We start from the raw sequence: 25,970 nt of genomic DNA on the forward strand, positions 1-25,970 counted from the left end.
AACACATTTTGAAATATGCATTTTTGTTATCTTATAGTTTATTATGCCCGGGCAAAGTTGATTGATTGTATTGTCGAACCCAGTTTTTTTTTTTTGCACTAATGTTGTGTAACTGTACATATTTATACTGTTTTAGAGATGCTGCCTTGCACTGTTGTCCAAGCACTTGCACTCAGACTTGAGTATGTTTAACCTCTTCTTATCCACCTCATTTTTCTGGTTTTCTGCTCGAAATGACATGCCCACAGTGAATATAGAATATCTCCACAATCACAAGGGCCTTCGTAATGATATTGTTATCAAATGAAAGCTAACACCTGTGGGGTGGCTGTAGAAGTGTCAGAATCAACATCTATGTTACTGTGTCAGAGCAAATAGAGCTAGAACATTATAAAACATCTCAAATTCAGTCTCCGCCTAAAAAAAACCTAACAGCTTTTACAGTGAATATCACCTTGGAAACCTGATAACGAAGCCCAAATCATCTAGGAATCAGTACTCCAGGGTCTTATTAGTACTTGTGCCAAAGTCGATGCTAGTAATGTGAGCAAATGCAACTTTGTACCTGTTTTAGTACAGGTATGTTTAGGCGGACACCTATTATGTTTAGGCCATTTGGAGATATTTTGGCACCATCTTTGACCGTTGACCTTTCTCATGTGGGGGGGGTTTGGGGTTTTGGGTTGGCCGACCAATGGTATGGAAATTCGGCGTTGAAACCGGACATGACACATTCTCCAGTTGGAGAAAACTGGAAGTGACTTCGGCCGTGTTTACCGTCTCGGGGAAAAAAATGGTGGCATCGTATAGCATGCAAAGTTGTGAAAAGAAATGTGATATCGATAAGAGAATTGATCGAGGTAAGCTCTTTATATCGCTTCGGATGCCGATGGGGGTCCGTTGGCTCCTATGAGGTTAACACGGTGTTCATGTTGACGCATTTGACAGTGGTCTGTTCTGTGCAATAACATTGCACTTTTCCACGTCCATTTGGTATTATGCTGTTAGTTTTTTTGAAGATTGCTTATTTTTCATTGTTTCTACATTTAAAACTAGTAATATCGTACTAATATCGAGATATCTGGCATAAATATCGTGATATGCATTTTCGTCCATATCGTGCAGCCCGTGTGTGTGTGTGTGTGTGTGTGTGTGTGTGTGTGTGTGTGTGTGTGTGTGTGTGTGTGTGGGCTGCACGATATATCGTTATCGTATCGTCATCGCGATGTTCGCATGCGAAGGTCTGAAACTCCAGGGAAAACTGGCATGTCTTCCCACAGCTGATCACTCTGTTTCCCATTCTTTTCTAAAAAACACTGCACTCGATGAGGACATTGTCATATTCACAACCAAGGCCAGATTACAAGTCCTTCCTACCAGACTCAACCTCTCTATTTGGTTTCCCTCCACTCAGGTTCCTCATTGCTTGCACCACACCACAGAACAGGTTACAGAGACACTATCACATATCTTGAATGGCTGTTATGTTTACAAAGGAATGTATATAGCACGTCATGACAGAATTGTGAGCCTAATAGTAAAGGACATATCACTCCACTTCCCAGTTACAGTGAAAATGTATACACATGCTTGTGTCAATGCATCCATGTTCAATTTCTGTAATGACCAATGTCACTTTTCACAGTTGTCTGCTAACACACCAGATGTTGTTGTTGTTAATGAAGAGTCCAGAGAGGTGTCTGTATTAGAGGTAGCGTGCACCTTTGATATAAGCCTAGAGGAAGCCTTCATGACTAAGGTCATGAAATACCAGCAGCTTGTAGACACCATCTCAGAGCTAGGCTATAGGTGTACGCTATTAGTCTTTATATTTGGCAGTCTTGGACATGTGCACAGATTGGTTGTCAGAGGACTACGTCTACTGGGAATGTCCAAGGGAGAAGCAAAAAGGCTCAGCAAGTATTGCTCTGTCTCTGCGATTATTGGCAGCCGCCAAATATGGCGGAGACGGTGTTACTTGTACCCGTGAGTCTTGTCCTGTTGTATGTGAAAGACATTGTCCATGTCTGTTTGTGAATGCATCCCATCTGTGCCTTCAGTATTTGTGTCCCTGTATAATTGTTTCTATGTGGACAGAAATAAATGATTAATGTGTGTGTGTGTGTGTGTGTGTGTGTGTGTGTGTGTGTGTGTGTGTGTGTGTGTGTGTGTGTGTGTGTGTTGGGTTTCCTTGACATCCTTGACAAGAATACTCAGAAAGTAAGGCATATTTGCTGTTTTGTGTCTTGGTTGTATTTTTGTTTATATATATATATATATTGGCCATGTTCCATATCTTAACGGCTTCCATTGTCATATTTAATCTCTTTTGTGGCCACTACTCAGGAAATAATAGATTAGTGAAAGCATTCTTCTTTGGTGAAATCAATACGGTTGTTACCACTTAGCATTTGATATTGTGAGAGAAATTTATTATATGTAAAAAGACATTCTCTATAGGGATGCACGATATGCATTTTTTTCAACCGATACCGATAACCGATGTTTACCCGCTTCTCATGGCCGATAACCGATATGAGAACCGATATGAGAACAGATATAATTTCACAGTTGATAACCTGTAGTTCATGCACACCTGAAGGTAAGAAAGGCTATGTAGTGAGCAAAGATTGATGATTTAATATTCCATAGTGATCTCACCAAATCTAACTTACATCACTATTGTTAACACAACATAGAGAACACTTCTGACTCTTCAAATGTTCATTTATTTAAAAAAAGGAAATACATTTCAACAATGTTGAAAATCACATCACACTCGCTAGTCAAGCCAAACTATTGCAATGCATGGATTGGGTGAGTAATCCCCACTGCTACCTAGTTAACTATAACACTACTTTACATTGTTACCTAGTTAACTATAACACTACTTTACAATGTTATCTAGTTAACTAGAACACTACTTTACATTGTTACCTAGTTAACTAGAACACTACTTTACATTGTTAGCAGGCTCACAAAACAAGCTGTGTTAGTTGACTAGCGATGTGTCATTCATTGTCAACAACACTTAGCTCGCGCTTTTATTTTGAAATCACGAAAACAGAAGTCAATGTCGGAATGAGCCTCTCCTTGTTCAGAGAACAGATGCCAAACTACCGACATGTTTGCTCTAATAATATGATTTGGCAGTAGAAAGCCATCAGTCAATAGCTCATCTCATTCACAGAACAGCATGGGTTGCCTGCACTGTTTGATTGCGTATTTTAGAGCAGACTACAGAGATGGTGAACATTAGCACTAGCTAACATTGGCTATCTATTTACCTTAGCTTACCGTTAATTGACTGCATGGCTGTACGCAGGCGCAGCATCATGAGCGCGACAACCGGAACCGGAAATATTTCCGGCTTCATATTATCGGCTCTATATCGGCTAAAATGTAATAAAACCGCAAAATATTTAATAACATTAATTTCCCAATATCGGCGCCGATAATATCGTGCATCCCTAATTCTGTCAGTGTCCAAAATGCATATATATACAGTATATATATATATATATATATATATATATATATATATATATATGGACCTACATATAGCTTGGCTACTGTTTTCCACTTCTGGTAAAAAAAATAACATAAAATATGTTTTGATTAAATTTCTTCACTCTTGTTTTAATATTTTGATCATCTTTATTCGTAGGATTCCCTGCACTGTGAACTCCCCATCTGGGCAATGATGGATGCTTCTGCTTGTTCTGGTCATGACGACATGCGCCAGTGCTACGTCCAGTGTGGGAAGAAACTAAACATGGAGGATATTGTGAAAATACGGCAGCGAATTAGAAAAGGAGGACAACACCATTGTGGTACAACTGATCAGTAAGTCATACACATGCTGTGAATCCTGTCCACAAGTAGCCTGTTGTGTTCACAGGGTTCAACAGTAACGCTTGTCCGGAGCAAGTAAAACATTTGCCGGGTTTGTTTGCGCGAGCCCGATGACGCTGCTGGATCCTGGATATTTTTTATTTTATTTTTTTAAATTAGTTTTTCAGATTTTATCCCTTTTTCACCCAATTTGGTATCCAATTGAACCCAACCTAGCATCCAATTATCCCCTGCCTATTGCGTAGGATCCGCCGCACGACCCCGTGGCCGGCAGCCCCAGAGGAGGCCGCCAGGCAGACTAGCTGACTGGCTCCTCGAGCCCAGCACCGTTATTCCGGCACCCCGGGGGCGCTGTTGCGCGACGGATCCTTGTCCGGAAATATTCCTATACCGCCCTCGGGAGCGGCCGCTCAATATGCCGCTCCCTGTGTGTGCCCCGGCCATATCCGGGTCTGGCGAGCTGGGATTCGATCCCAGTCCCCGGTGGGCAGCTTGCACTAGTGGCTAGTGCTTAGACCGCTACACCACCGCGGGGCACTGATCCTGGATACTTTTAACTGTGTGCAGGAAGAACAACAGACGGCATAATAATAATATCTTCTCTCCACGATCATCTAGTCTGGTCTGGCGCCTGCGCCGTCTGTTGTTCTTCCTGCACAAAGGTAATAATATCCAGGATCCAGCAGCGTTGTCGGGCTCGCGCAAACAAATCCGGTGAATTTTTTGCTTGCTCCGGGCAAGCGTTACTGTCGAACCCTGGTTCAATAATTCACCATAGGGTGCCAGGTGTACAGTATGCTAATGGTGGTCATTGAATTGATATGATGAATTATACTGCCAGGTGCATAACTATAATCTTAGCCAAGTCATTGTATTAGCTCAGTACATTTCAGCAGCAGCTAAACAGTTGGTAATTAAAGGGCAGAACTATAAGCACATCTAATAGATGAATGTAATGTATGATAACGCAGCAAGCTAGCTTGAAAGGGAGCTGCCAGTCAAGCGTGCAAAGTCCATGCCCATACAGCCCTCTGTCTGACCAGGAAGTTGAGCCTAACTAGAAGATTATTGTCATTTTTTCTTGTGTAAAGTATTTAAAATATCAAATATCAAAATACAATTGGAACCGTTTAATGTCTATTTTCCAGACCCTTTAATTACAAAGAAATGCAATCAGTAATCCATAGATAATTGCATTTGCAGGACATGTCCTGTCAGTCTAGATGGGCTTTCAGTGAACTGGTTGGCTGTCATTTATAATTGACTCTGCACTGTTTGTGCCTCCATTGTTTCTAGCTGCAGGTCCTCTTCAGCTCATGTAACCATGTATGAACCAGAGTCCACAGAGTCCCCCGGATGTGACTGTGGTTTTCCAGCCCTGAAAATCACATGGTGGGGTCCAGAGATGGTGGCAGTGAAGCTGGAGGAAGAAGATGTAGAGGGGAATGGTGTGATGGTGAAAGAAGAAGTGGAGGAGAAGAGAGTGATGGTGAAAGAAGAAGTGGAGGAGAAGAGAGTGATGGTGAAAGAAGAAGTGGAGGAGAAGAGAGTGATGGTGAAAGAAGAAGATGGAGGTGCAGCTGTAATGCAAAAAGGTTTGATGGTGAAAGAAGAAGATGGAGGAGAAGAAATGAGGGAGGAGGGAGTGATGGTGAAAGAAGAGGACAGAGGAGAAGTGGAGATGGAAGACAGTGAGATAGTTGGTAAGTCTTTGTTGTATAGTGGTGAGGGTCATTGCTCTGCTGTAAAATCAATGCTGCCAGTGGCAAGGCAAGTTTATTTGTATGGCACATTTCATACAACAGGGGCAATTTAAAGTGCTTTACATACATTATATAAAAATACAGCAAGAGGAGCATAGCAAGAAGATAAAAACGACTGAATAAAAGCAAATATAAGAGGTAAATAGATAAAACTAGCGATGCACGATATGCATTTTTTTCCAACCGATACCGATGTTTACCCGCTTCTCGTGGCCGATAACCGATATGAGAACCGATATGAGAACAGATATAATTTCACAGTTGATAACCTGTAGTTCATGCACACCTGAAGGTAAGAAAGGCTATGTAGTGAGCAAAGATTGATGATTTAATATTCCATAGTGATCTCACCAAATCTCACTATTGTTAACACAACAAAGAGAACACTTCTGACTCTTCAAATGTTCATTTATTATTTCCTCTAACAAACATAATCTGTTATAGACAGTGCACAATGCTTTTTTTAGCCAAGATCTGGCCTCCTTTTATGAAAACAAAAAAGGCTCACCTAAGAGTAATTAGATCAAAAAAGTGTCAAAAATAAAGTGCATCTTGTCTATCCCTGTAAATTGAAAATGCATAAATAAAATATCAAAAAATAAATAAATAAAGTGCATCAGTCAATACAAAAATAAAGACTTTTAAAGAACCAAAAGTTTTATAGAACTTTTACAGAAACTAGTGCCAAATGGCTGCTTAGTCTGCAGATAAACAGAATGACACAAGGCACATAGTAGGCTACACTAGTATGCTTAATAAAGCAACTGAAAAGGGCTGGGCTATGCTACTTTTAGTGCATGAGGATGAGGTAGGTTGTGATAAAGCCCATCAAACGTTTTGCATAAGAATTCAAAATAAATTGCACTGACATGGGAAAACAAAAAGTGCATGTTTTCCTTGTAAACAACTTGTCCTACATTCACATTCTCACCGCAGCTTTTTTTGTTCGCGGCTAGGCTACCTTCTGCTACTCTGCAAAATAGCGGCGGCTTAGATATTCCTTCCATACAGCGTGCTTGCAATGGTGAATCTTAAGGTGACTTATGAGATTCGTTGTGTTGTAACTCGTAGACCTCTGCCCTCCTCTCCGAACTTTTGTCGAACATGTATTGCAAATTGCAAACGCTGAACCTGCACTATCTGCCTCAGAAACTCTGCAGAATGTCAGACACACCGGAGAAGACATGTTTCGCTGTCGTCTATACACTGCGTGCCTGTACGCAGGCGCAGCATCATGAGCGCGGAAACCGGAAGCAGAAATATTTCCGGCTTCATATTATCGGCTCTATATCGGCTAAAATGTTATAAAACCGATAAATACCGATAAACATTAATTTCCCATTATCGGGCCGATAAATATCGGTGCCGATAATATCGTGCATCCCTAATTCTCTACATTTAAGATTCAAACTTTGGATATCTAGGGCAAAGCTATATAAACTGATTTCCTGTTGTAACCACACAATGAAACCAGTTTCTCTACTTGAAGCTTGACATTGGCTAGACAACAGACACATTTAAATGATTACAAAGACCTGATTGCTCTCTTTTCCCCCTGAGATGGACCAAGCCATCTAGAGCAGTTTTGGACTTTTGTGTTTCCCCAGACCCAGTACTCTAAGACCAGACTAAACCAGTTTGTGGCTATTGTGTTCCTTTTTCACCTTTGTGTAACTAGGAGAAAGTGGGGGCCGATTCCCCCTTAACCTTCATCCCCCATCATCTTCCTCAATGTACAAGTCCACACCCATTGCTCATGATTGGTCTAGACCCCACCCGAGGGCGGACCTCTTACCTGAGTGTATATATACAGAGATGTGATGAATAATCTGGACTTTACGAGGAACTTTGAATCGTTCAGATGCGTCTGACGAACCTGTAAACTTCCTCCTTCTGCAGAAGAATATTAAATATCTTTTCTTATACATCTTGAAACGAAACAGGCTGCCATTATTGAATTTTAGCTCTAACAATATCATTGTCACCTCTTAGCCAGCTAGAGTGGACTAGGAAATAGAGTTTTTTGAAGCTATTCGAACATAGCCCATTATGTAAAATGATCTCATCATCACACAGGTGACCGGGTCATTGATGTGGGCTCTGAGTGGAGAACCTTTACCAATGAGAAAGCTACCAAAGACCCATCCAGAGTGGGAGACGCACAGAATCCACTGCTGAACGGAGGAGACCTGACCACTATGATCAGCAAGGTACGCAGGGGGGCGTCTCAACTGGAGCAGCTTAACATGGACAGTCAGACACTGCTACCTGACATTGTTCAGTGTGACAAACAGACTTCATTGTTTTGTCTTCACAGTTGTTATGCTTTGACTGACATGGTCTTATAGTCAGATTACTTTATTGCCTTTCAGAGAGATGACATTGTCATGAGCTTTACTGGGCAAATGTGTTCTGTCTTGGTTCTGTGGTCACTTTAGGGAACCGGTGCAGCTAGCTTTGATGAGTTCGGCAACTCTAAGTACCAGATCCGCCGGACCATGAGCAGCTCAGACCGGGCCATGCTAAACGCCAAAGTGATTACCACCATGGCAGATCGGATCAACCTACCAAGGAACATCATAGTGAGTGGCCTGCCTGATTTGAGAGCTATCACATGCTTTGTGCCTCTTTAGTTAATTCTTTGTTGAACATGGGGGTTTTACTTTTCAACCAGTTTGAAGACCACAACATTAAAAGGGACTTTGCTTGAAACTGTGTTTTTTTTTTTACCCTCAGGACAGAACAAATAACTTATTTAAACAAGTGTACGAACAGAAGAGCTTGAAGGGGCGAAGTAACGACGCCATTGCCTCAGCCTGCCTCTACATCGCCTGCAGACAAGAAGGTGTGCCCCGGACATTTAAAGGTGAGCTGAATGTTACTAGATAACATACTAGTCTTCTAGAAATGTGGGTCATGAAATATTTTCCCGTCATTATTATATTATATTTTTGTCATTATGCATCATTTTTTATCATTCAAATAATCTTCTTCAACTATTTGATTTCAAGATTTCAATGTATGACACATCTGAAAGCTTACAGCTGCACTTTCATAATCTGTATGAGGACTTTTATTTTTACCAGACCCTGTCACATATCTTGTGAGAGCCTCCTTGATCATGAGATTCACTTAAGCAATATCACACGTCACGAGAGGGAGTGTGTTATACTGAATATCAGCACGGCTGTGATTCATTATAACAGCACAACCTCAAGTGTGATATTGGGTGTGATATTGCTTTTATACAACAGTTCTACAGTGTGATTTATTAGTTAACAGTAATAAGCGACAACAGATAATGATTTGTTTGTTTATTTATTTAATCAATTTATAAAAAAATAAAAATAAATAGTTCCGCAACGGAACTTCAAATGGACTGTTGCCTAGTAACCTGAACACAAACATGTAGTCTAATTAACGGTCATTTAGTAGAACACTAGTGCGGCGGAGTGATGCATATAAGTCCCAGTGCTGTTATACGGTATATCAGCACTCATGGAATGCCTCTTGTCCAATGAAATTACTTGGTCGGAACTAACTGTTGTATAATTACTTGTAACTAAAGGATTACCTTTCCTCCTGTACAGAAATCTGTGCCGTGTCCGGTGTTTCAATGAAGGTGATAGGCCGCTGCTTCAAGCTGATCCTGAAGGCCCTGGAGATCAGTCTCGACCTGATCACCACAGGAGACTTTATGTCCCGTTTCTGCTCCAACCTGGGCCTGCCCAAGCAGGTGCAGATGGCTGCCACCTACATTGCGAGGAAGGCTGTGGAGTTGGACCTAGTGCCTGGGCGCAGCCCCATCTCTGTGGCTGCTGCAGCCATCTACATGGCCTCCCAGGCTTCTGCTGAGAAGAAGACCCAGAAAGGTGAGGTTGGACTTTTTTACGCCAATGTGTAGGATTCATAACCTGTATAAAACCCAACAAACTCATGCATTTCAAAACTCTCAACCATATAGCTAAGCTTTACAAATTGCTTTCCAAGAATTATGAAGGTATTTAATCAGGGTATCTGCGGTGTCTTGAAAAGTATTAAAAGTTGATAAATACATTTTGGGAAAATCAAGACCGTTAATAAGTATTACGTCTTTTTATGAGGTCTTGAATTTTGTTGGTATTTTTCTGAATTAGACTCTGTCCAAAGAGTTTGAGTCCTAAAAACTTTTAGTTAAAGTTCATGAATTTATTACTTTTATTAAAAAACAAAGATGAACCAGAAATTCTGTTGTATGATAGTGGTCTAGTCTATTGCAAACTAAAACTGTTAAGTTAAAGGTGTCACTGTAAACGGTTACAGCTTGAAGTGGCGGTGAGGTCTGGAAAAATATTGACAATGTCTTTAAAAAGTCTTAGAAAGGTATTGAAATGAACCTCAAGATTCCTGTATATACCCTGAGTAGGTAACATAGACACGGCTGTTCTAGTGTCAACTGTCACTTAGATCCAACTGTCACTTTCAAATTAACCTCAAGATTCCTGTATATACCCTGTTAATGATCTGTAAACTACTTGTTAGTAAAATGCACCCCTAGACATTTCGTGAGCTTAGAATTATAAGGTTCTATCTCCGTTTAGGGTAGTTCAGAGATATTGAGCGTCAAGGTTTTTACATTCCATTATGTTTTGTGAGATGGAACCTTTGTATTTTATGAATTACTAACTCAAAAATGTCAACATTTAAAAAAATAACACCACACAGGCATTAATAAACACCTAATGGATCAGATCATGTAAAAAAAACTCAAATTTTGACAAAAATGGAGATGGAACCTTATAATTCTAACGTCACGATTTCTGTGCATCTGACCCTTTTGGTAGAGATCGGAGACATCGCTGATGTGGTTACGATCAGACAGTCATACCGCCTCATCTACCCTCGCGCCGCAGACCTCTTCCCCGCAGACTTCAAATTCGACACCCCAGTGGACAAACTGCCTGTATTATCTGCCTAGGTTATCTGCCGGGTCAGGAAGAGGAAGGTCCCATGGGGGGGCAGTATAGCTCCCAGGTTAGTCTCATGTGGGGAACGGCCATGGTCTGTAATGCTCTGCAACCTTTGGCCCCTACAACAGTGCTCATCTCATCACTTTTCTGGACACACAACACAATATCCTCACCCCAGCCCAACAGATGGATAGCCCAGAGCAGGGCTTCCACCGGGCTGCTCTGGTCTGCAACTGGTTCATCGACTACCCACGTTTTTCTGCCACAATATTCTCAACCCTATAGAGGAGTTTCTTTCAACTTGGCGTTGGAAGGTCTATGAACGTATACCCCTCCTACAAGCAACGGAGGACGCATGTGGTGATGTACCTGCTGAAGTATATATCAGGGCTGGACGCGTCATGCCAGGCGATACTTTCCCCACTGCTTGGCCAGGGAGAACATTGCCTGTGATGTGGACGAGGTCCTGTGGGAAAACAGGAACGAAAGGCAGGATGCAGCCTAATTTCCTTTGTGTTTAGAGTATATGCAGAAGGCTTTTTTTAATTATTGTTTTGTTTGTTTATGTACGAAGAACACTTTACAAATCCAACTGTCATTGCTGAGATGTACAGTATTTTAGAATTAAAAAAAAAAGAACATACTACTTATACTTCTTGTATTTGTGTTTTATATTTAAGTATGAAAACACAAGTTTATAACAGGCTACTGTACATATGTAGTGTAACACTGAAAATGCAAAAGGTCTACTGATAATCTTATCATAGCAGTGTTTTCCGCTGATCATACTGTTTTCCGAAAGATTCGTGAGTTTTTTTGATTTGTGTTAAGAGAAAATGAGCTATGCTTTCAGAAAACATGTTAAAGCGAAAGAAAAACTGAAGCCACGTTTTGATTCCTACAGAAAGGATAGGATTAAGGGCCAATCCCAATTCACCCCTACGGCTTCGTTTTGCACGTTCACGTTTAGGGTAATTCACATTTCACCGAGGGGAAGGGGTAAATCGGAGGGCTAGCTATAGTTTCGAGCGATTTCAGGACCAGACTAGCTTTGAAGCCGTACCCCTTGATTCCAGCATGCATTGCAAATCATCTACAGAAATGTTATGTCGCTCTATTCAATGCGGAAATGTCATTACTTTCTCTGTAATTACTTATTAATAAACAACTCGCAATCTAATCCGAGCAGTTGTTATTATGTAATATTATCGATGGATAATGCCATTTTTTTTAATTGGATGAATTGGGACACCCCTACCCTAAACGTGAATGCGCAAAACGAAGCCGTAGGGGTGAATTGGGATTGGCCCTAAGATTTAGCTTGGCCACTTACCGTACCATCTGAGGTGTCCTGACTTTCTGCCTAGTCATTCCCAATCGAGTCCAATTCAACAGTATACAACATGCAGACAAAGTAACACAGCTCTAATAAAAAGGTTTAATATGTGCATTCATGATAGGTAACAATGACTGCAAAATGCTTTCTTTTTTTTACACCAGGGTCAACAGTTTAGAGTAACTTCAATGTGGTGTACCATTCAAAAAGCGCTTGTCTGTTTTTCGCAACATGCTCAAGCAGCCATTTAAGCATTGGGGGAAATATTAAAAACAACTTTGTACAATCAAATTTTTTTTATAATTCCGCTAAACATAGATACAAAACATTTTGATAAAATTAGTGCTTTCAGCTTAATTGTGTGTACATATACCCTGCCCTCCCCTGTAGTAATTCATATCAACATGTCTGTACAAACTGGCACTGAACTAGGTTTACTGTTAGTTCATCGTTCATCACTGTTTCCCTAGGCCCACTGTAAGGACTGGGTGAATGGATTTTGGTAGTCAGCTGTACTTGAATCAGTGACTTGGGGGTCAGCCTTTCATTTGACTAAGTCCAACTCCAATCATTGAGGGCAGTAATGTCTACTTACACTGGGGGTAGTGGTGGTCTAGTGGATAGTGAGTTGGACTTGGGATCGGAAGGTTGTGAGTTCAAATCCCGCCTGAAGCCACACCACTACTAGTGTGCCCTTGGGTAAGGCACTTAGCCCTCAGTTACTCCAGGGGGAATGTCCCTGTAATTCGTAATTGTAAGTCGCTTTGGATAAAAGCGTCTGCTAAATGGCAAAATTAATTTAAAATTAATTAAATTACTTACATGTATTGAACCTTGAGCTGAAGTGAATTCAAATAGAAAAGCTAGAAGAAATTGATTCTACCCACTTGACCACAACATTGCTAGTCTACAGGGATTGGAGTTGACATTTTCAGATATGCCTTTTGATGCTGGGAAGCCCACAGAGCTATAACAGTTTAAAAAATAATAATATGATGTGCTCTTTCCAAACAATCATGATTAGTCTAATGGCATTGGTCTGCTGTGATGTAGAACTGTTCATGTTACCATCAACGATTCTGTATACCAAAAACCATATAGGCATAAAAACACCCACATGTCATCTTCCGATATACAGTGAAAGCTCATGTAAAACTAACATGATCACAGAACATGAGGGATAATAGTGTTGTAATATCAAAAGTCGCTTTAACAATGGATGGACTGCTTTTGTTTAATAATCAGCTGCCTGTCTAAACAACCTGCTGTTTCCTGGGCCATAATTCTTAACTTCGGACATACATTAGCGGTTAGCTTTGGTAGGTTTTGTCATTGAATTCAGGTGACAGAAGCCCACTGATCAGTAACAGGAAAATGTATGGACTCTTGGGGGATTCTGGGGGATTAAGAACAGGATTGAAGAAAGTATTGAGCGGAAATCTTCCTTGGGTTTCAAGTCACGAAGCAGTAGTAGTCAAGATGTTTGTTGTCTTAAAACCTTAGTTCAGTGATTATGCTTAGAGCACAACATTTTTGTAACACATGGCAGACATATCAACCTTACAGAGATAAAGCCGTTTAGTTATGGCAGAGGGCTCGTCACAAACATTACAGAGGAATATATTCTGTACAGATCAAAAACAGACAGTGACAATGAATAACATGATTGTGATGTTACCATTTCCTTGACAGAGTTCATATGAAAACATTCTCAGTGGTCAGACAATAGACACAACATTTTGCAGGAGGCATCCCTTCCCTCTTCACTCAGTTTCTCAAGAGCAAATATCTTGTTTTGTTTTTTCCTCTTTTGTTAAAAAAAAAACTTCTTCATTTTGTTAAAAAATAAATTGGGCTTTGTCTTTCAATGGCACAGAGTGCGCTCGAAGGTTAGAAGAGCGACGTTAGACGTTCCCCTCTTGACGTTTTCAAAAGAGGGGAGAGTTTAAAATGTGAGTTGTACAGTCAGCGCTGTGTTGGTTCACAGTGTGTTTGTGGAGAGGGGATGTGTCTGTTTGTGTTGGGAGGAGGGGGGGGGGGGGGGGCTAACACCAGTCTGCAATATAGTCAAATTCAGAGAACATGTCCTGCTCTTCCCCACTCAGCACCCGTGGCTCTCTAGGCGGGGTCAGGATGGGCGCTTCTGAGGTAAATTCGTCATCAAAATTGCTGACGTCATTGGAGTCTTGGATGGTCGGCACAAACGGAGGCTTCACCTTCTTGGCCAGTAGTCCATTCCAGTCCATATTCTGGGAGATAAAGGAATAGGAACATTGGTGGAACAAAAGGTTAACCTCTGAGAACAGGCTCGTAATGTCCAGGATAAGAGTTCGTTTTTCGTGAACATTGTGTGGCCTAACTATGTCATTATGCATCATCATCATCTGTTGGAAGATTACAGTGGCCGTGTTGAAAATATCACAAATGTAACTTACTCTGAAGAACAGATGTTTCTTTACTTCTTCTGCATCTCGCTCTCCCGCCCCCAGACGCCTTTCTGGACTCCTCCTCAAGAGCTACAAGCAAAAGGGTGTAGAGTTAACACTGAAGCTGTCATTCAACGCTACTACTGTTTTTAATAGTGGTCTAAGCTGTTGTTTTGTAATGCAAATAATAACTGTTACATGGTAAGGCATAGGAGGATGCAAATTGGTAAGATGGTAATAGGCTGTAGGCCACACCTGTCATGCCATCTGGCCAAATGGTGGCGCTGGCATAGACCCCGGCATAGACCCCGGCATAGACCCCGGCATAGACCCCGGCATAGACCCCGGCATAGACCCCGGCATAGACCCCGGCATAGACCATGGCATGGACCCTGGCATAGACCCTGGCATAGACCCTGGCATAGACCCCGGCATAGACCCCGGCATAGACCCTGGCATAGACCCTGGCATAGACCCTGGCACAGACCCTGGCACAGACCCTGGCACGGACCCTGGCACAGACCCTGGCACAGACCCTGGCACAGACCCTGGCACAGACCCTGGCACAGACCCTGGCATAGACCCTGGCATAGACCCTGGCATAGACCCTGGCATAGACCCTGGCATAGACCCTGGCACAGACCCTGGCATAGACCCCGGCATAGACCCTGGCACAGACCCTGGCATAGACCCTGGCATAGACCCTGGCATAGACCCTGGCATAGACCCTGGCATAGACCCTGGCATAGACCCTGGCATAGACCCTGGCATAGACCCTGGCACAGACCCTGGCATAGACCCCGGCATAGACCCTGGCATAGACCCTGGCATAGACCCTGGCATAGACCCTGGCATAGACCCTGGCATAGAGCCTGGCATAGACCCTGGCATAGACCCTGGCATAGACCCTGGCATAGACCCCGGCATAGACCCTGGCATAGACCCTGGCATAGACCCTGGCATAGACCCTGGCATAGACCCTGGCATAGACCCTGGCATAGACCCCGGCATAGACCCCGGCATGGACCCTGGCATAGACCCTGGCATAGACCCTGGCATAGACCCTGGCATGGACCCTGGCATAGACCCTGGCATAAGTCTGCCCACCTCTGACCCCCCAAGGTGAAATGTAGTTTCTGCTAGTCTGCCATCTGAAGACGCACCAGACACACCAGAGACAGACAGACATGAATCATTGAGTCCTTTTCCTTAGACCCCTCCTGGCCAATTGTAAACAAAACTGTGTCCTTCCATGACATTACATTTTAGAAAGTGCTTTTCAGGATGAAAACGGCCTTCGACAACTACAGGTTTCACTACAGGTTTAAACATAGTAATTAAGAACCTTTACAAACCATTAGAAATGCTTTAATTTCACACTTGCTTGTAAATATAATGACGAGCAGTTAGGTGTTTTCCCCCCCCCCAAAGAGATCAAACCGAGGATAGGACATTCTCCAGAAGAGATCAAACCAAGGATAGTATTCTAGAATTCTCCAGGGATCCAGAACCCACCCGTCGCATGATCGAGATAGCCTCCGTCGAGAGGAACCTCGGGTAGCGTACTTCATCGTTTACGATGCTGTCGAACACCTCCTCCTCATCGTCACCAGGGAAAGGAGACTGAATGGGAAAACACATAAATTCTGTTAACGTTTTTTACCGATGCACTTTCAAATTGTATATGTTCTAGAATCATCTTTTTAAGTACTCACTGACTATTTACTGAACTATGAGCATGATGTGACAAAAACAAAGTCACAGCTGTAAATTATGTGATGAAGGCACTAAAATAATTCAAATTTGGGAACAGATAAGAGCCACTGACCTCCCCGACCAGCATCTCAAAGATGAGGACCCCCAGACCCCACCAGTCCACTGCACGTGTGTATGACGTCTCCGTCAGAACCTCTGGGGCCAGAAACTCTGGCGTGCCACAGAATGTACTGGTGCGGTCCCTGAACCCCATTCCTGATGGAACACACAATTGCAAATCCTAAAGTTATCATGACAAAATAAAAGGTGATACTCACATTAAATATCAAGAGCATTTAATAGAATTTATGATACTTGAAGTCATTTTAGGATTGAGGCTTTAGGTCCATTACCCTCTTTACATAGGCCAAAATCAGCAATCTTAACATAGCCCTCTGTGTCCAAGAGCAGGTTGTCCAGCTTCAGATCTCTGAAAAGTTCAAAATGATAATTACATTTTCACCTCATTATACACAAACACTGTACACTTCATTAGGAACACTATACTAATACTGGGGAGGGTCTCCCTTTGCTCTCAAAACAGACTAATTTCTTCGCCGCATTGATTCCACAAGACTGGAAACATTCCTTTGAGATTTGGGTCCATGATGACATGATTATATCACGCAATCCCTGCGATTCTTCAATGTGTTTTCCAGGTGCACTTTCAAGCTGTGAATCTCCCATTCTACCACATCCTAAAGGTGTACTATTGGATTTAGATCCGGTGACTGGGAAGGCCACTGAATAACTCTGAACTCATAGTCATGTTCATGAAACCAGTTTGAGATTACTTTTGCTTTGTGACATGGTGCATTATCATGCTGGAAGTAGCCATTAGAAGATGGGTACACTGTGGCCATGAAGGAATGCACATGGTCAGCAACAACACTCAAATAGGCTGTGGCATTCAAGCGATGATTGATTGGCATTAACAGACCCAAAGTGCGCCAAGAAAACATTCCCCACACCATTACACCACCTCCACCAGCTTTGACTGTTGAGATGTGTACAGCAGGTGTTCCTAATAAAGTGTTTGGTGAGTGTAAATTGATAGCAGAGCATATCTCTATAGAATGTATGAAGTGGTTCTTACCTGTATACAATCTTATGGTCATGTAAGAACTGCAATCCCAAAACGACACAAGCTGCATAAAATCTATGGAAGGGGGAGAACCACTGATATTAGCTAGGAGGACAGACTACAGCAAGGAATAAACCATTAGAGAATACTTAGTAGGTAAGTAAAACAAGATACGGGTAAGAGAAGATACCTAAGACACCTAGCATTCTGGTAGAACTGATAATAAGGAGCCTCTGAATATGATCTCAGTGCAGCAAAAGCTCTGGTAAGCTCACAACGTGAGTAATCATAATATTACAATTACGAGACAAAAACACCTTTTAGTCGGGTCAGTTCAAAAGGAATGGAATAAACTGACAATCCAGCAGTTGAATGAACATGACTTGGAATGTTTAGTAGGGATTACAAACAGAAGAATATTTTTTGGGGAAAACAACCACAAGCATTGAGTTCATCAGTTTCAAAACGTTCTCTCCCGTTTCATGCCTACTGAACACAACACAAGAGGGCAAGGTGTTGTCAGTGTGTGTGTAGTGCTAGTCTCAATGTGGACAAAATCAGACTATAAAACACGTAACCCTCAAAGTGTTATTTTTCTATTCAAAGACTTCTGAAATCTACACTATAACAAGCAGGATCACAACAGTATGTCAATCTGAAATGTTAAGTGTTTCGTGAGCTTTTATTGATAAGGTTCTATCTCCGTTTAGGGTAGTTCAGAGATATTGAGTGTCAAAGTTTTTACATTCCATTATGTTTTGTGAGATGGAACCTTTGTATTTTATTAATTACTAACTCAAAAATGTCAATATTTAAAAAAATAACACCACACATGCATTAATAAACACCTAATGGATCAGATTATGTAAAAAACTAAATATTGACAAAAATGGAGATAGAACCTTATAATTCTAACGTCAGGGTTTGTCTATTTGCTCCGGGGCTGCTCACTCACATGGCCCTGGGCTCTGAGAAGACGTCAGCGTGGATGTGCATCATCAGGTCTCCCCCGGCGGCGTACTCCATAACAAAGCACACGTGTTCCTTGGTCTGGAAGCATGCAAACAGGTTGACCAGAAACGGGTGGCGCACACTGTTCACCGCCTCAAAGATCCGCTTCTCGCACATCAGGCTGGGAGAGAAAACAGAGACAAAGATGTTAGCTAGAGATACGAGTGAGGCTGTACTTTCCTATTTTTGTTCATTTTATTTGTAGAAAGAGATGATCACAGTAGGAATATACAGCCTGGGTGTTCGACCATGGATAGCAGAGCTAACTGCTGGATCGAGTGAGGCACTCTTTACATTACAAATATAAGAGATGTAAGATCAAGTATTTACTGTATGTGGGCACAGGTAGCAGAGTTGGGATGAACGCCCAGTGTGGTGATGAATAGGATATCTACATAGCTATATCATGTTTTTATATGATATATATAGTATATAGTACTCTACGTAGCTATATCAGGTTTTTTCCAATGCCATTGGCAGTCAATTCCTTTTTAACTACAATACATTTGCCCCACACTCTGGTTGTCCAGAGATTGTTGTTAGGAGACCCATTCACAATGGAATAACAGGCTTTCCTTCTTAATAACGTGTTATGTGAACAAACAAGTTATACATCCAAGTATAAGCTGTTCTGCTAGGCATCCTAATGCACATGCACAGTTTGAGCCCTTACCTGTCCACCTCGTCACGAGCCACAATGTCTCCTTTCTTCAAGGCTTTGATGGCAAACATTTCCCCTGTGCTTTTATACTCCGCTAACAATACCTGTGGAAGAGCCATTTTAGAGAGGTTAGGTTGAATTTCAAAACAGCCGATTTCTTTAGAGGGAGCTTTAAAAATATAGAGTTGGGTATGTACCTTTCCAAAATGACCACGTCCAAGAACTGCCACACATTTGAAGTCTTTGAGACTAAATTGTTCTTCTTCCCTGAAACATTATTATATCAGCCACAATTAGAATATACATCATGATGAAGGAACAATGAGACAAACTCTAGGCTTGACAGGGAAAATAATAATGATAATAATAATAATAATACATTTTATTTATGGGCGCCTTTCGAGGCTCTCAAGAACACCTTACAAGACAAAATAACAGTTAAAGATAATTAAAGCTTGAAGTTTAAAAATATGCCCTCTCATGGTAACTAACTGGGAACAACATCAATAATATAGCTAGAAGGATGCATCAGAATGCATCAGAATAAAATCTGTCTAACAAAAAGGTCTAACATGTTTGGAGGTCACATATGGTCATGTGGACCTTTACCTTATCTCTGTGTCGTCCTTCTGAATTGCAGTGAGTTCTAGGTCTGGTGGCTGGATCTCTGGATGCTCTACCACACCGTCCAGTTCTGACTTCACTGCCAGGCTGTTCCTTTTGTTCAGGAAGTCAAACGACGCCAGAGCATCCTGCAGAGTGGGCACACACACTTCAGGAGGAGGGGACACACACTTCAGACTCCACTGTCAATGGCAGTGGCTATAATATTCACTCTTTGACAATGCGTGACGTTAGAATTATAAGGTTCTAAAATTGAGTTTTTTTTACATAATCTGATCCATTAGGTGTTTATTAATGCCTGTGTGGTGTTATTTTTTTAAATGTTGACATTTTTGAGTTAGTAATTGATAAAATACAAAGGTTCCGTCTCACAAAACATAATGGAATGTAAAAACGTTGACGCTCAATATCTCTGAACTGCCCTAAACGGAGATAGAACCTTATCATTCTAAACGGAGATAGAACCTTATCATTCTAAACGGAGATAGAACCTTATCATTCTAAACGGAGATAGAACCTTATCATTCTAAACGGAGATAGAATCTTATCATTCTAAACGGAGATAGAACCTTCTCATTCTAAGCGGAGATAGAACCTTATCATTCTAAACGGAGATAGAACCTTATCATTCTAAACGGAGATAGAACCTTATCATTCTAAACGGAGATAGAACCTTATCATTCTAAACGGAGATAGAACCTTCTCATTCTAAGCGGAGATAGAACCTTATCATTCTAAACGGAGATAGAACCTTATCATTCTAAACGGAGATAGAACCTTATCATTCTAAACGGAGATAGAACCTTATCATTCTAAACGGAGACAGAACCTTATCATTCTAAACGGAGATAGAACCTTCTCATTCTAAACGGAGATAGAACCTTATCATTCTAAACGGAGATAGAACCTTATCATTCTAAACGGAGATAGAACCTTATCATTCTAAACGGAGATAGAACCTTATCATTCTAAACGGAGATAGAACCTTATCATTCTAAACGGAGATAGAACCTTATCATTCTAAACGGAGATAGAACCTTATCATTCTAAACGGAGATAGAACCTTATCATTCTAAACGGAGATAGAACCTTATCATTCTAAACGGAGATAGAACCTTATCGTTCTAAACGGAGATAGAACCTTCTCATTCTAAACGGAGATAGAACCTTATCATTCTAAACGGAGATAGAACCTTATCATTCTAAACGGAGATAGAACCTTATAGTTCTAAACTAACGAAGGGCATGAGATGAGGTGCATGCTAACAAGCGAGTGTTATCCTGGGTTCATTCAGCATCATTATTTTGCGGTAATTCATGTAATGGCGTGGCTAATGTAGTAGTGGCAGGAGCAACAAAAATCTCCCCAGAACATTAAAAGGCAGGATATTAGGCATCAGTTTAGGGTTGGGCGGTAATAGCAATGGTATCCGTTTCAATACTGTCATAAAAAAAAATCTGCAGCGCAATGTGCACATAATAAACACCGTAACCCTATAACGCCGCACACATCATGTGTGATGTGTTTTCAGGGCTTTTTTAGTTTGACCTCAAAATGGGTGAAAAGTTAAACGCAGTACCGCGTAAATCCACCGGATGGCAGGTAAGATACCTATTCTGCCATCTAATTGCATACAACATGCTTATGAGGATTGGGGTGCGCATTTTCATGATGCAATGTGATTTAAAAAATAAAAATAAATACTAAACAAGCCCAGAACGTTGTCCGTCCCCCATCTTTGCTATTTTAGCAACGGTTAAGGTAAGAATATTACATTTCTTACTGATATCCAACATGAGTATCTAGTTGTTTGAAGCAAAGATCATAATTACTTTATATTTCATGATGTATTTTATAGTAAAAATCGCGTCAGAAAGTGCGTATCAAATGTGGTACTGCAGGTATTTAGGTCCCAGGTCTTATGTTAACCCATTCATGAAAATTAAATTTAAAAAAATAATGTTTCTAAAGGTTCAATATAGTCCAAATTGACAGAATTCAAAAAATGAAAATGTTCCTGCATTATTTCATGGTTTTTAGGCGTTATAGGGTTAAGAGTGTTTGTCCAGCACCACTGTCTGTGTGGTTGAAGTCCGCTATGAAAGTGATGACAGAACGTTTTGTAAACAATGTCATTTGTCAAATAAACAACCTAATATGACTAACTATTTAGAAGCGATCATAATGACGTCTGTCACATGACCGTTTCTCCTCCTCAGAAGAATTACATCGCTGCTCGCGGAAAGTATTCGAGCAGGTTGGCGGACAGGCTGGAGCAAGGGCCCTGGTCCACCTTTCACCAGCCACTGTCACAAATTCATTATTTATAGTTGGCGCCTCACCCAAAGCCCTACAATGTGATTTTCAACCCTGCAGTAATACTGTATATAGCGTGGTGACATTTGGGGACTGTCTAACAAAAGTGTCAAAAATTGGACACCGCCCAACCCTACGTTATAATTTGCTGGAACAAACTCTTCAACTGAGATTGTGATTAGCATAACCATTGTCATTGCAAATGTACTTCCTCTTCCTTTCAACATAGGCCATGACAGCTCTATCCAGTAGTGACAGACAAGTCTTGGACAATAAATTGTGCCCCATGTTCACAACAAGATCATTTCCCGCTATCTCTCATGCCGATGGTGACCCATGACTTCACCTGCACTTCCTCTATCAAGTACCTCCATAGTAACCTCCGTTCGCACCTGCACTTCCTCCTTATCGGGCAGTTGAGACAGCGGTTCTCTGGTGTCATCAGGTACAGGGTAGTGCTTGGGTCCTGGGGTGGGCTCTTTGTCAAAGTCCAGCTTGGTCACCAATGTGTCACTGGAAGGGACAGTGTCACATCATAATGTGAGAGTGAGTAATGCATGCTGGTCTGTGTGTGTGTGACAAAGTGAGAAATTGTATATTTCTTTCGTTAGCCTACCTGGTGGGTGTTGGTGACCCCGGCAGGCTGCTAGGCCCAGTCTCGGGCACCTGAGGGCTGAAGGAGTTGGTGCTGACTGTGGGTATGGCTCTTCTGACGAGCCGGCCCCAGGTGGCAATGTTGATGTTCATTTGAGGAGCACGCAAGAAGGTCTTGCCTGAGAGAGGAAGAGGGTACGCTGGGTCAGTGACATTCTAACCTCCTTAACACACATTCTCTTAATCCTCATCACACCCCTAGAGGGCATGACCTTATGGACAGTGCTTAACATGAACGTACAAGTCATGACTTCAGACTTTTTCTGTGAAAGTACTGACTTTATTATTGGATATCCCACTGAGGTTGGAACTGGATATCAGTTTGGGTGGGACCCCTTTTAGTCTTTTCTCAGACTAAGACTCACCTTGTTGCTTGGAGAAGATCTTCTTCTGCCTTTGCAGTTTGGGTCGTCGCTCAATGACAGGGTTGAAAAATGTCACCTGAACAAAAAACACGATAGTGACGATGTATACAAGAAACATACAGGATTATTGTATACTGATGATACAGTACATGTATTGTCAGTAGGGTTGGGCCAGCGGAAGGTATTACTGGTAGCATACGGTGTACAAGCTTACATAATTCCCATCACACAGTCCATAACATTATTTTGCCAATACACAACATGTTTATTAATAAATAAATAAATTTATGAATAAATTGGCATATGCTAAGTGGGAGGAATTATCAGTGACACTGTGGAAGAGTTTGGGCCTGCTACAGTAGCCAGAGAGAGAGAAAAAAAAAAACTAACAAAACCTACATTTGTGCAAGAATCACAGAATTCAGATTTTTTTTTTTACACCACCACTACCGGTGTAGCAGGTTTTTTGGCGGGAAGGTATACCGGTTTCAGAATTCTGATACCGGTCCCGTGTGGCATCATACCTCAGCGAACAGGGTTCCCTGGGGCTCTAGGTAGAGGCACATCCCATGGCGCTGGTTATCCAGGAAGTCCTCCAGTCGCAGGAACTTCACTGCGCAGAGGGAGCGCCAGTCTCGCCAGTACACAGAGATCTCCAGCTCTCGAGACTGCAGGTCAAACACACACGGTCACGGTCAAGCACCGACCAAGTCAATCACACGCCCACACACTTTCAAAAGTTGAAAAGACACACAGGACATGTAAAACAGACATGTAAAACTGACCAAAGAACTATGTATATTAGGCTGATGCTAGTCTCTCAACGACAGACTCAGAGCGCTCTGCACACTCCGGCACGTTCAACACTTGTCTGTCAAACGTAGCTTGTTCAATTGTTACTGAGCAGTCAGAAGTGGGTGGGATGTTGGTGCTCAAAATGAAATTACCGACAGGTCGTCGCACCGTCAGATCAAGCGAACACCCCCGTTTTTTAAAATGTAAAACTTGTTGGACATCTCTATTGCTAACTTCTATCTAACCAGCTAGCTTCCATAAACAAGTCTAGGATGTAAATGACAAGCAACAGCATGGGCTGAGGGAGGAGCTTTCTCGGGCTCAATAGAGTTTAGAATTAGAGTTTAGAACAATAGAAGTTTCATCTTTCATGTTTGAGGAAGATGGAATCACATTAGGTCTCTGCCTCAGAATGCCAATATAAGGAATAACAGGTGTTTGTCAGAGATAAAATGGCCTGTGAAAAGAGGCAAGGATGATGAGAATACTGTCCTAGCGCTACCACGTTTCTTTGTCTTAATCGTCATTTGTTACCATAGTAATTAGTTGAATATGAGTGAGTGAATGTGCATGTAAAATGTGACACAAACGCATGTTCGTTCCATACTCTGTCCAGCTCCAGGGTGAACTTCTGGTCCCAGGACTGGTTGCTGACAGGCCTCCAGGTGGTCTGTCCCACTACTGTGTTGTCAAGCTTCAGTACGGCACTGATCTCATCTGGAGAAACACAACAACAATGAACATTCATTCTGTTCTGATTCATTACCTAGACAACCAACACCAACACCCCCTGTGCCACTTCTTCCATATATCGTGAGCTTAGAAGTATAAGGTTCTATCTCCGTTTAGGGCAGTTCAGAGATATAGAACGTCAACGTTTTTACATTCCATTATGTTTTGTGAGATGGCACCTTTGTATTCTATGAATGACTAACTCAAAAATGTCAACATTTGAAAAATAACACCACACAGACATTAACAAACACCTAACGGATCAGATTATGTAAAAAACTAAATTTTGACAAAAATGGAGATAGAACCTTATAATTCTAACGTCACGAAATTCCACCACAGCCCATACTCTCAGAAGAGTCGGACTCACTGGACAAGTCTTCGCTCTTGGAGAGGTTCCGCGCGCTGGCGCCCCGGTTCCGATTCCCCCGGCTCATGAAGGAGGAGCGGGTCTCGCTGGGACTCCAGCCGGGCAGCGGCACCGGACCGGCTTTGGAGCGACCCGGAATGTTCTCCAGCAGGTCCTGACAGCCCATGAGCCTGACCTCTAACGTGCCTGTGTAAACCAGATCAAAAACACAGAAGATTTATTATTATATCATATTATTTTATTATATAAAGGCTATATAATACAGAAATATGACATGAAAATACTGTATATGTAGAGTATTCTGACAAATTGTAGCAAGCAATTTTACTTGGCTAGGACATTTTGCAAGGCCCTCCTCCATCATACCTAACTGCCCAAATGATCTGGGTAGAAAAACGTATGGCGTCGCTAAAGACGACAAGTCCCTGCGAGACTAGGCAAGAGGTAGAGTGGGGGTATTGGGTGAGAAGAGAGGGGCGCAGACAGTGGCATAGTATTTGAGGGAAGAGAGGGGCGCAGTGGCATAGTATTTGAGGAAAGAGAGGGGCGCAGTGGCATAGTATTTGAGAGAAAGAGAGATTTTTTTTCCTGCCTGTGAGAGCGGCAGGCTTGGCGACAGTGCTGTACTGGTTCTGGGTGGAGATGAGGCTGGAGCGCGGGCTGAGGGCCGGGGCGGCCATGAGAGACAACTCCTCCACGATGCCGCTGCTGCGAGGGTGGTTCTTGGGCAGTTCGCTGAGCCTCTGCTCCAAAGAGAACTTCAGCAGATCCAGCTTCTGACTGGACTCGTTGAAGCGGGCCTGGGCCTGGAGGAGGAACACACACAACAGCATGGAGGGGGGGGGGGCTTCGGTCAATCTAGTCCTCCTGTCATTTCCAAGAGATGAAATTAAATTCAAAGAGACTGAAGGGGAAGACACAAGGCGTGAGCTTAGAATGATAAGGTTCTAGAATCTCCGTTTAGGGTAGTTCAGAGATATTGAGCGTCAATGTTTTTACATTCCATTATGTTTTGTGAGATGGAACCTTTGTATTTTTATGATTACTAACTCAAAAATGTCAACATTTAAAAAAATAACACCACACAGGCATTAATAAACACCTAATGGATCAGATTATGTAAAAAAACTACATTTTGACAAAAATGGAGATAGAACCGTATAATTCTAACGTCACGAAGGGCTGCAGTCCGATCTACCTTTGCAGTCTACCCTTCTCAAATTCAGTCTCCGCCTAAAAAACAACAACTGCTTTTACAGTGAATATCACCTTG

General features: G+C 41.9%; 2 protein-coding genes across 2 annotated transcripts in view; one reads left to right on the forward strand and one right to left on the reverse strand.

Annotated features, from left to right (window-relative positions):
* The first annotated feature begins 801 nt into the window (after positions 1–801).
* Positions 802–10,692, forward strand: LOC308168664 (transcription initiation factor IIB-like). The gene is made up of 8 exons (XM_080543275.1): positions 802–860; positions 3,668–3,846; positions 5,152–5,558; positions 7,695–7,828; positions 8,057–8,200; positions 8,355–8,484; positions 9,209–9,490; positions 10,442–10,692. Exons 2-8 carry the CDS (start codon positions 3,701–3,703, stop codon positions 10,573–10,575), a joined length of 1,377 nt encoding a protein of 458 aa, XP_080399401.1. The 5' UTR covers positions 802–860; positions 3,668–3,700; the 3' UTR covers positions 10,576–10,692.
* Positions 10,693–13,948: 3,256 nt separating this feature from the next.
* Positions 13,949–25,970, reverse strand: part of LOC308168600 (serine/threonine-protein kinase N2-like) — a gene marked incomplete at both ends in the record, with an annotated part of 14,035 nt that continues 2,013 nt past the window's right edge. Inside the window, 17 exons of the mRNA XM_080543200.1 lie at positions 13,949–14,152; positions 14,339–14,419; positions 15,845–15,952; positions 16,158–16,300; positions 16,438–16,514; positions 17,181–17,243; positions 18,124–18,300; positions 18,853–18,944; positions 19,038–19,107; positions 19,450–19,592; positions 22,150–22,294; positions 22,398–22,554; positions 22,801–22,876; positions 23,325–23,468; positions 24,203–24,312; positions 24,698–24,883; positions 25,290–25,564. Of these exons, the coding sequence (XP_080399326.1) occupies positions 13,949–14,152; positions 14,339–14,419; positions 15,845–15,952; positions 16,158–16,300; positions 16,438–16,514; positions 17,181–17,243; positions 18,124–18,300; positions 18,853–18,944; positions 19,038–19,107; positions 19,450–19,592; positions 22,150–22,294; positions 22,398–22,554; positions 22,801–22,876; positions 23,325–23,468; positions 24,203–24,312; positions 24,698–24,883; positions 25,290–25,564 (2,251 nt within the window). The remainder of the gene's footprint in view (positions 14,153–14,338; positions 14,420–15,844; positions 15,953–16,157; positions 16,301–16,437; positions 16,515–17,180; positions 17,244–18,123; positions 18,301–18,852; positions 18,945–19,037; positions 19,108–19,449; positions 19,593–22,149; positions 22,295–22,397; positions 22,555–22,800; positions 22,877–23,324; positions 23,469–24,202; positions 24,313–24,697; positions 24,884–25,289; positions 25,565–25,970) is intronic.

Source organism: Nansenia antarctica, assembly GCF_963989245.1.
Source record: "Nansenia antarctica genome assembly, chromosome: 12".
Taxonomy (NCBI): domain Eukaryota; kingdom Metazoa; phylum Chordata; class Actinopteri; order Argentiniformes; family Microstomatidae; genus Nansenia; species Nansenia antarctica.